This window comes from Alligator sinensis, unplaced genomic scaffold (assembly GCF_000455745.1).
Source record: "Alligator sinensis unplaced genomic scaffold, ASM45574v1 scaffold647_2, whole genome shotgun sequence".
In the NCBI taxonomy this organism is placed as follows: Eukaryota; Metazoa; Chordata; order Crocodylia; family Alligatoridae; genus Alligator; species Alligator sinensis.
Genome location: NW_005841832.1, coordinates 4,266,492 through 4,277,433, shown reverse-complemented (window position 1 = coordinate 4,277,433; position 10,942 = coordinate 4,266,492). Strand labels below are relative to the sequence as shown.

General features: G+C 49.7%; 2 protein-coding genes across 3 annotated transcripts in view; one reads left to right on the top strand and one right to left on the bottom strand.

The window, feature by feature from the left end:
- KDELR1 (KDEL endoplasmic reticulum protein retention receptor 1) overlaps nt 1-5,373 on the top strand; it is a 6,216-nt gene extending 843 nt beyond the window's left edge. Inside the window, exons 2-5 of one of the 2 annotated variants that reach the window (XM_025197005.1) lie at nt 1,505-1,605; nt 2,313-2,471; nt 3,272-3,524; nt 4,972-5,373. In XM_025197005.1, the coding sequence (XP_025052790.1) occupies nt 1,505-1,605; nt 2,313-2,471; nt 3,272-3,524; nt 4,972-5,021 (563 nt within the window). In that variant the 3' untranslated portion in view covers nt 5,022-5,373. Of the gene's footprint in view, nt 1-1,504; nt 1,606-2,312; nt 2,472-3,271; nt 3,525-4,489; nt 4,656-4,971 lie in introns of those variants that run through there. The other variant, XM_006014967.3, reaches the window with a different exon arrangement.
- Nucleotides 5,374-5,527: 154 nt separating this feature from the next.
- Nucleotides 5,528-10,942, bottom strand: part of SYNGR4 (synaptogyrin 4) — a 9,644-nt gene continuing 4,229 nt past the window's right edge. The window contains 3 exon segments of the mRNA XM_025196993.1: nt 5,528-6,987; nt 9,589-9,725; nt 10,860-10,942. The exon segment at nt 10,860-10,942 is cut by the window's right edge and continues 15 nt beyond it. Of these exon segments, the coding sequence (XP_025052778.1) occupies nt 6,757-6,987; nt 9,589-9,725; nt 10,860-10,942 (451 nt within the window). The 3' untranslated portion in view covers nt 5,528-6,756.

Sequence of the window (10,942 nt, the reverse complement as noted above, 5' to 3'; positions counted from 1 at the left end):
GGTGGAGTCTGGAGAAAGGCAGGGGGTGCTGGATATTGGGGTTCAGGTTCCTGGGAGCTGGAGGCTGCTTCCCCCCCCCCCGGGGGGGCAAAAGGGACTTCTTCCCAGGACCTGTGAGGCTCCCAGGCAGATTTGTGGTGTAGGCTGGGGAGCCCAGCTGAGCTCCCTGCCAAGAGGCTGCCCCATCATGGAGCAGGGTCAGGCACCCAGAAAGATGGAGTTGGGGAGGAAGGGGCTGGGGCTGGGCCCTGGGGTGGGGGTGCAGTTGTTCTGCTTTGGAGTATAGTTGAAACCTTAGGGGGAGCATTAGGGTCCTGATCCCACTCCCTGGGAGGGGGACACCCCGTGAGGTGAACACCAGCCTCATACCCATGCCCCTTTGAGGTAGGAGCCCTCTGGGGCTGAGATCTCTAATAAGTGGGGTTCCCTGGGGGAGCAGGGCTGGGTGTCTTGGGCTGCAACGAGGATTTCTCAGGCAGTGTGATGGGTGATCTCTGGTGCTGTGATGGGGCTCCCAAGGGCTGGCATGATTTGAGGAGCTCCTCCCTCCCCCCTGCAGTGTTGGGGTACTGGGCACAGGAGGTGTCTCTGACCCCTGAGGGCTCTGGGCTGTGGGGAACTGGGGTGTCCCTGGGGTGTCTGTGCTGTGGGGGGAGGGGAGGAAGGTGGTGACGTGGAACCCGGCAAGGGGCAGGGCTCTTGGAGCCTGCTTGGCTCCCTCTTCCCCCCGCCCCCCCCCCCACCCCACATCCTCTGTATTGGGGATCCCCCACCCTGGGTGGTGTTCCCTGGCTCACACTCCCTCTCACACACCTTGGGTGGGGGCCCCTCAAGGGGCTGGGTGTGGGGAAGGTAGAGGCCTGTGGTGTGTGGAGCAGCCCCGGGCTGGATTTGGTGGCTTCCCCTGAGCTGTGGCACGATCCCTGGGTAGGAGAACCGGGAAAGGCCCTGGATGGGGTAGGCCTGGAGCAGCCTGCTGTGCCCCCTCGCTTCAACAAGCAGCTTTGTTCTTCCCCAGCCCTGCTTGTGCATTGTACCCCTGGCTCCCACCCTACCTACTTCCCCAGCCTTGCCGGTGCCCCTCACTCCCCCTGCTAGACCTGCAGTGAGCTTCCCTTCCAGCTCTGATGGTCCTGAATTCCTGCTTGCTTCCAGCCCCCCTCTCTTCAGCCCTGGGGTTCCCCCTCACTCTGAGATTCCTGATGCCCCACAACCCCTTGGGTACCCCCATGTTTGTGCCCCCCATAGTCTCAGTTCCCTTCCCCATGACCTAGCTCCCTCCCACTTCAGTCCCATTCAGGATTTCCAAGCATCCTAGATTCTCCTGTGATTCTTTGCATGTCCTAGGGCTTCCCTTCCTGCTCCTCATCCCTCAAAGGCTGTTCCTGGTCCCCTTATGCCCCCTGGGGCTCCCCCCTTGTTTCAGGCCCCCCCAGGCACCCCAGTCTCTTCTTGGGTCTCCATCTATATGCCTGTCCTTGTCAGGCATCTCTTCCTCTCGCAGGTATTTCTGGGAAGAGCCAAGTTCTGTTTGCTGTTGTCTTCACTACCCGGTACCTGGACCTGTTCACTAACTTTATCTCCCTGTACAACACCTCCATGAAGGTAATGACCTATAGCCTCAGGGTGCTGAACCCCCTCTTAGCTCTGGGGTCCCTCTTGGCACCTCTGAGCCCAGATTCTCCCTCTACCTGGGGCTTTTACCTGCTCCAAGCCCCTGAACCCCTGGAGCTTCAGCACTGCCTTTAGCCCCTCAACATCCTAAGTGTCCCTATGTGCCCCCCCCAAGCCTGCAAAGCTATGGTCCCCTTGAAGCTGCAGGGTCATCTAAGCAAGGAGATCTTGGGGGGTGTTAAAAGGAAGCGGCGAGGGGAAGTACAGTGGGAGGGTACTAAGCTGGATGAGCCTGTGGGACAGAGCGAGGGTGGGATACTGGACTGGATGGGCCCTGGGGATGATTTTGTGTAGGGATGGGCTGCATGGGCCTGTGGGGCTTATTTAGGATGCCTGGAAGATGGGCTGCATGTGCCCTTCAAAAGGGGGTGGGGCCATAAAGCAGTGAAGAGTGTTCCTCCTCGCTGACCCCCCACTTCCTTTTGTATGTAGGATTTTTCACTGCCAGCCCTAAAAGATGGTACATTTTTTCCTATGTGGTTTTTAGACCTTCCCAGCTCCCAGAGGCAGCTGCATCTCAGCGCTGGGGTCTGTGGGGCAGTGTGGTCTGTCTGTGCAGACCCAGGGCTCTGCCAGGGCAGTACTTATGCAGTGGTGGTGACTTCCAGTCCTGAATCCCAGGTTTATCCCTTCTCCAGGTAGTGTACATTGCCTGCTCCTATGCCACAGTCTGGATGATCTACAGCAAATTCAAGGCCACGTACGATGGGAATCATGACACTTTCCGGGTGGAGTTCCTAGTAATCCCCACAGCTGTGCTTGCCTTCCTGGTGAACCACGACTTCACTCCCCTGGAGGTAATCACAGGTGTTCTGGGGGGTGGGGTGGGCATTTCACGACATTCCAGGGGTGGGGCAGCTGTGGAGGGATACCCCCTACCCCAAGGGGCATAGCTAGTATGTGCCTGCCACATGTGGCTGTCTGTTTCCCCTACAATCTTGTAGCCAGACTGCAGCTAGCATGTTGTTCATGCATGTGGCCTCTGTTAATAGGCCGGGTCTCCTCTCTGGTAACCAGGCCACAGCTGGGGCACTGCTCTACATTGGTGCGCCATGGGTCCTCTTTCTCCAGTTTGGTAGTTGGGTCACGGCTGGGGCATTGTCTAGAATGGTGGGCCACACTAATACACTGCCCCATCCACTTTATGGTAGTTGGGTCACGGCTGGGGCATTGTTCCATGTTAGTGCACTGTGGCTTCTGTCCCCTGTCCAGTTGCCAGGCTGTGAGGCACCTTGTCAACAAAGTTGCCCCACCTTAATGCACCATGTCCTTCCATCTGGTAGCCAGGCTATGGCTGTGGTACTGCCTGCTAGTGTGCCTCATGCTAATGTACTATGGCATCTTTGCCCCTGTACGAGTCAGGATATGTCTTGGCCATTCTCCTGCTTTGATGTACAGCGGCTCCTTTGCTATCCTGCCAGTGGCCAGGTGATGTGCTGGTGTCTTTTTTTTTTTTGTGGCCCCTGATGTTGAACATCCCAGGTCTGGTCCCTACAATGGACCTGTCCCTGGGCTCTGCTTTAACTTGTTCTTTCCATCTCCACCCTCCCCTTCTCCTGCCCCTACCTTGGCTCGTGTGTGCCATGACTGCCCCAAGATCCTCTGGACCTTCTCCATCTACCTGGAGTCGGTGGCCATCCTGCCACAGCTGTTCATGGTGAGCAAGACAGGTGAAGCGGAGACCATCACCAGCCACTATCTCTTCGCTCTGGGTGTCTACCGTGCCCTGTACCTCTTCAACTGGATCTGGCGTTACCAGTTTGAGGGCTTCTTCGACCTCATTGCCATCGTGGCTGGGCTGGTGCAGACCGTCCTCTACTGTGATTTCTTCTACCTCTACATCACAAAGGGTGCGTGCCAGCTGCCAGAGTGGGGTGTCTAGTGCTTAGAGCAGAGGTGACCTGGCTCTGGGAGGAGGGTGGGGTTTAGTGGTGAGAGGGGATGGTTAGGAAGTTGGGACTCCTAGGTTCTATCCCAGCTCTGAGAAGGGAGTGGGGTTTGGTGGGTTAGAGCAGTAGTGGAGAGGCTGAAAGGCAGGACTCTTGGGTTCTCTTTTCACCCTGACATTATCTTGCTGACCCAATTTGACTACTCTGCTCTGTGGTTTCATGAGTTATCCTGCACAAGGAAAATGCTAAACTTGTTGCTTGGACATATCTGGGTAGTTGGGTCTTCTGGGTTACTTGGGGATCATCTCTTGCAGACATGGCCGTGGTTGCATTGTGGCCCCAGGGGGCGCTATGCTATTGGAAATGGTGCCTTTCCTGTGAGGCACAGACTTGCTGTGTAGTGCCAGCCTCCATTCCTCCTCCCTGGCTCACCTGCTCTGCTCCAGGTGGTTACAACAACCAGTGGTTTTCAACCAATGGGTGTCCAAATGAGTGTCTGTTTTTTAGAGGGGGCTGGTACCTGTAGCTGGGTACAGTGAACAGGGCCTTCATTGCCTCTGGTAATCGGGTACCTACATTTTAGGCCTTTGATTCCCTTAATACTTTTCTAGAGCTGCCCTGCTCCACCCCAGAGGTTGCTGTACTGAGTAAAGACTTCTGTTACATATAGGTGCCATGTCCCACCACAGAGGTGGCTGCATCTCACTACCAAGTAGGGAGGTCCTGTACAACCAGTTGCCCTGTCCCCATGTGAGAAGTGACCACATCTTTGTTCAAGTGGATCTTGGTGCTGGGTGAATGATTTCTGCATACACAGCTGGTGTGTCCCACCCCAGAGGTGGCTGCACATCAGCAGAGGGTGAATATGTAAAATACCTCACTGATATTGGAGAAACTGAGAACCTTTTCTCCCTTCCTTCCTGCAGTTCTGAAGGGAAAGAAGCTCAGTTTGCCAGCATAGTGCTGACCCAGTATCACTGCCCTCCTTTGACACACGAGGAGGAAGAGGAGGGGAGACTGATCTTACAAACTACAGACACGTACCATTTCTGACACTTTTTTCTGTTTTAGTTTTGTTTTTTGTTTGTTTGTTTTTTTTACCAACCAAACCAGCTACAAGCCGAACTGAGCTCTTGTCTTTTCTGTCACCTGGAACTTTTAGCTACTTGAGCAAGAGACCACAGTGATTTGGGATGAAATAGCATCCCTACTCGGATGCATCTTTTCTTCTTCTTTTTTTTTTATCGTCAAGAAACTGGTCTCTGGGTTTGAGAGTTCGTAGTTTCTGCCTTTTGGATAAAACAGTCCCATCCCATCTCAACCCCTCTCCCTTCTCTTATTTTCCTCTTTCCTTATTTTTACAAAGCGGCCAGGGATATTTTAAACGGGCATCTCCTCTTCCTTTTAGTGAATTCCACTTCTAATACTCCTTCCTGCACCCACTCCTTGGCTGGGTAGATAAAGATAGGCAACCTGAGGACACCACTGCCACTAAAGGAGGTTCACCAGCCTGCTGTGCTGATCGCGTGTTCAGAGGTTTGCCAGGTGCTGAAGTGCTGTGTGTTAGCAACATAGGGTGGGGTCTTTTTTTTAATCCTAAGGGGAAGGCATTAAGCCTCTGGTTCCTTTCATTACAGATCAGTTTGGGGTTTTTTATTTTGTTTTGAGGTGGGAATTGAAACTCCTGGTTAGTTTATTCCTTTTTTTATTGGCAAAGTGGGTGTGATAATATTAAAAACTCAAATCTCCTTGTTTTGTACATAATTGATGGTTAAGTCCTTGTTCACTTTAAATAAACAAAAAAAACAAATTTCTCTTTTTTTTTTTTTTTTCAATTGATTAGTGCCTTTTTGGAAAATTTCAATAAAAGAGACTCCTGCTTTGTTTTCCTATTCTGCGTATATTCACCTCATTCTGTTTCCCGCTCTGTTTTAATTGGATGCAGAGCTCCTCTTCACTTCCTGTCCTAAGCTGTTGTGTGGTTTCGTTGCATGCTAAAGAGCTGTTTTGTGCCATGGAAGATTTTAGACTTAAACTATGCTTTGATGGAATTTTTAAAATGGAAAATTGGCCTGATTCAAGAAGCCTTCTGTGAAAAAACGTTGGTTTTCCAGGGAAAATCCAAATTGTTTTTGTTTTTCATTGAAAAAATGAATGCACAAAACCTGAAACGTTTTGATCTGGGATCCACTCACATAGTGCTTCCTGAGCCCCACTTGCCTGTATGAGCTGGGCTCCCTAGAGGCACATCATATCCCCTTATGCACTGCAAGAAACCAAGATGTATTGTGACAAATAAAGCATAACCAAGACCCAAAGAGGAGAATAGGAGCATGAGACTCTGTAGCAGCATTTCAAATATGAAATAATTTGTGGGGGGTTTTTTGTATTTTTTTTAAATGAAGAGCTGAACTCTTCCATGGAGAACAGAACAGAAATTAATTTTTGTCCCTTGTAACCCTGGAATCGCAGAGGAAGGCCTGTTGTGGGGATGGCAGGTACTCAAGGTAAGGTCATTTTGTCTGCATCGAGCACGACATATTTAGACTCTGCGATCACAGCTTTTGGTTTTGTTCAAAAGAAAAGGGAAGCTTCCAGCCCTCAGGGTTGTGAGGAGAAACTTCCTTGTGTGACCTGAATGTAAGATGCAGCGATGCCTAGCTGAGTCTGCAGGCAGTTTGATGTGACAGAGCGCCTTAATTCCTTATCCATTAACCTCCTTGAACTGTCAACTGTTCCTTGTCACAGGTTGCTGTTGATTGTTTTTGCAGAAGGTGTGGGTGCATGAAAAGGAATACAGAGAGAAGAGCTGAGCTAGGGAGGAGCAGGAAGGAAATGCAAGGAGAGAAATAGCACAGGTCCCAGTGGGGTAGTGCATTCTCCCAGTGACTGATTTTTATCATGAATATAAAGAACCACAACAAATAGTTACTATGTAAAGATAGATTCTGTCTATGTCCTTGGTGTAAACCTCCCTCTGCCATCAGTGAAGTCGGGGCATGCCCCTGTCCCTGCTGAAAAGTGGGGAGCTGTCCCCTCCCCTGGGCATTTGGCAGCCATGCCTGCTGGCTTTCATCTTGCTGCTCCTCTGGGCCTCAAGTCACCCTCCCTCTTGCCTTGTGACATGAATTAAATCACATTCTGGTTCAGAAAAAAAGCCTCTTTATTTACTGCAGCAAGAAAAATAATTTCCCTAATTGTCATTGCTGAAACTGAGTCGGTGTGTAGGGGGAGTCTTTGGGTTGTGGGGGGAGCCAGTGGGAGGAGCCTCAGTGGGGCTGTAATGCTCCCCACTAATTGGAATGGAAGTGGTGGTGACAGAGGAGAGAGTGGTCAGTGCCACAGCTCCCTCATCAAAGGATCGTTGGTAGGGAACAGATGGCTCAGTCCACAGCTTCTTCAGGGCCCGATAGCCCAAGTACACCTGTGTGAGAGAGAGGAGAGACCTGTTGGATATACATGATTTCTGGAAAGCATTTGTGTAATTCCAGATAGAACAAGTGTACTGCAAAATAATGATTGCATAGCATCATAGGATTACAGAAAATGAGGGTTGGAAATAACCTCAGGAGGTCACCTCGTCTACCCACCTGTTCAAATAGGACCATCCCCAACTAAATCATCCCAGCTAAGGCTCTGTCTAGCCTGGTCTTAAAAACCTCTAAGGAGATTCCATAACCTCTTTGGGTAACCTGTGCCAGTGCTTAACTACCCTTCTGGTGAGAGAGTTTTTCCTAATATCCAACCTAAACTTCCCTTGTTGCAATTTGAGACCATTGCTCCTTGTTCTGTCCTCTGCTACCACTGACAACAGTACAGCTCCATCCTCTTTGGAACTTCCCTTCAGCTAGTTGAAGGCTGGTATTAAATACCTCCTGGGTCTTCTCTTCTGTAGACTAAATATACCCAGTTTCCTCAGCCAGAAGTCATGGGCCCCAGCTTCCTAACCATTTTTGTTGCCCTCTGCTGGATTCTCTCCAATTTGTCCACATTCTTTCTGCAGTGGGGAGCCCAAAACTGGACACAGTACTCCAGATGTAGCCTCACCAGTGCTGAGGAGAGGGGGAGAATCACTTCACTTGCTCTACTGGCAATAATCCTACCAATGCAGCCCAGTATGCTATTAGCCTTCTTCACAAGGGCATGCTGCTGGCTCATATTCAGCTTATTGTCTGCTGCAACCCCCAGGTCCTTCTCTGCAGAGCTGCTGCATAGCTAATTGGTCCCCCACCTGTACCAGCACATGGGGTTCTTCTGTCCTAAGTGCAGGACTTTGCACTTGTCCTTGTTGAACCTCATGAGATTTCTTTTGGTCCAATCCTCCAGTTTGTCAAGGTTTATCTGAATCCTAGCCCTATCCTCCAGCATATCTACTACTTCCCCAGTCTGGTGTTATCTGCAAGCTTGCTGAGGGTGCACTCTATCACATCTTCTAGGTTGCTGATGATGAGTCCATGTCCATGCTCACACTGCCCAAGGTTTTGAGGATGTCCCCCATGGTTCTGGGTGATGTAGCAAGCTGAATTACTCTATGATTTTTTTCCTAGGAAATTAAAAAAACTTGTCTGTCCTTTCTGGGCACGTAGAGGGGAACTGTGGGAAGACACTAGAGGACCATGGGGTTTGGAAGGAGCTAGCTAACATCCATGCTATCAGATGGCTGCTAAACCATGCTTACTTGGATTATAGCTTATAACCTCTCTAAAGCCAGCACTATCGAATTAAAAACCCTGTTGCAGCTGAGCTAAATTATTTTGTGTGTGAACAGGATTGGATTTGGAAACATGCTCAAGTAATAAATGAAGTTAACTTTGCAGTGAAGACAAAACCAGAGAATGGCCTCTATGGCTAGCTCCCCAGGTGGTGGAAATCCATGGAACTCTGGTGACCTCGGTGGAGTGATGCTGAATTGACACCAGCTGGGGAACTGGCTCAGGCTTTAGAAAATGGTCAGATTTTACTGACTCACCCTTTCCTCTGGCTCTTGAGCATCTCTCTTGTTCCAAGATGTAGCATAAGTCTATGGATGGCTAAGCCCTGACTCATTCATCTGGGCTGTGCCAGGGCTAAATGAGTGAGCCAGAGAAGGGCTGTCACCCTTGTGTGAGAAGGTATTTCCTGGTAGAGTCAGGGACTGTTCTGACCTTCTGCAGCCCATGGGCCAGAGGACTGCCCTGAATGAGATTTTGCCTGAACTAAAAGCAGGGGTTCTTGAAAAACCTCCATGGCAAGCAACTAGATCTGCATCTCTCTGTGGAAAGTGTGAGTCACCCATTTGTGGTAAGCGAACAGATGGTCTGTTTTGTGGCCTGCTCCCAGAAGGGCCTAACAGCAGAACTCCCTGTGAAGTCAACAGTTTCAGAGGTGTTTCAGGACTCAAGGCACAAGTGAATAAGGTCTGAGCCCTTTGTCCTGTCTTTGTGTAAGCACCCTGTAAACTCCTGTGCCTATTTCACAGGGTCTCTCCTTTGGTGCATGATGAGAAACTGTCCAAAGATGCAGTAAAATGTGAAAGGAGGAGCTTAGTCTGAGAGAGGCTGTTGGGTCAGGGTGGGAAGTCAGCTGTGGTCAGTATCCAGGTGGACAAGTGAATTGAACACAGGTTCTGTCAGCAAAAGAACAAGGAACTCTTGGTTTATAATCATAGCTCTGTACCTAAAATGCCTCAGATGCCTCAGTTTCCAAAAATATCTGCTTGTGTGTGTTAAAAGGGTTAACTGCTTTGGAAATGTAAAGTGATACCTCCCTTTTAAATGGTTAGAAGGATAAACCCTTACTGTAAATGAAAGAATCAAGCAGGGAGATCCCAGAAATGCTCCCATCCCACTCTACCTCCTCAACTAGAACTTAGTTTCCTGGGAAGGGCTTGGTTAGGACTAAGGAATGACCCCTTGCCCTCTCTCTGGCAGTGAGGTACACCTGGCATGAGGCAATGCAGTGGAAGTTTAACTGCAATTGCCAAATCAAGTGGTTTGTTCTTTTCTGAAAGGGCTGGAGCTGAGAAAGAGTTTGGAAAAGTTCTTACCCAGCATGGGATGGAGAAGAAAGCAAAAGAGATGCTGGCACGGGCAGAGCTGCTTCCCAGCAGGTAGCGATGAATAGACTTTGTCCACTGGTTGGCCAAGAAAGAGAAGGCGACGAACCATATGCAGGACCAGATGACTGGAAGGGTGGGGAGAGGAACATGAGGAGGCAATTCAAACAGAAGTAGGAAGGTCATTAGGAGGTGAGAGCAGAGCTGTATTGCACAGATCAAACCTCCTCAAAGCAAGTAACTGAGGCAATGGAACTTGGCTGGAAAAGATAAAGCAGCAGAAAAAATATTGCAACAGTGATAAGGATATAAACCAAAGGAGCAGCACATATGGCAGGAGCTCCTACTCCAAGGAGTGAACCAATTGCTTGAGGAGTTTGGGTAGTATAGCTTTCAAAATGCAGCAAAAATGCAAGAAGCACTACTTGTCTGATTTTATCTTTTTATTGGTCCAAATTTATAGTTGGGAAAGATGTTAGATAAGCTTTTGGGTACAATATGCCTTCCCTCAGGTTACCCAAAAGCCTGTCTAACATGTAACAGCTTTCCCAACTGCAAAGTTGCCCCAGTACAACATATCATCAGGCAACTCATGCCCCTCACAGGGACTGGGGGGATTTTTTTCTCTGGACAACTAGCATAGTGTGTAAAAGAGATGCTTTGCCTTCTGGGTGTCTTCAACTGAACCTGAGAGGGAGAGAAGACCCCAGATGGATTAATGGTCTGATCCAGTATGGAAGGGACATTTGACGAAATGGGCTAGCAGGCTGGCCTACCATGACAACATACTAGCCTAGATGGATCATTAGACTAATCAGAGGAGCCAGGGAAATGACTAAATGAACCACCTGTCTGATCTGGAGCAGTGGGGCAGCTGGCAGGGGTAGCTCTTCACTGAGAATGCTTGGCAACCTGTGGATTCATTGTATTATTGGCAGAGGATCTATTCAGACTAGGCAAGAAGTGGGACAGCAGACAAGATGTCTCAATGCCAAGATTTCCAGCCCTCTGGTTCTGGCCAAGATGAATGGGCATGAAAATCTGTGAGCATAGCTGTTTTTAAGGATAAACAGCTAGGCCATTTTTCAGAGCCCCACTTGGTTAAGTTAGTGTCAGTCACCCAGGTGGGAGCAGGGGGCTCATGCCTTAGGTCTACCTCAGGTCCCTCCATGAGGGAAGAGGGATGAGTCATACTGCAGGGCTGGGCAGTGGTACCATTTTGTCAATGGAGAGGAATTTGGATTGGTGGGAGGGTTACTTACTGGAGAAGATCACATCCAGGATCAGGATGGCGGATTTGACCCTGTGACTAATGCTGATAATGTCAAAAGCATCAAGGCCGAGG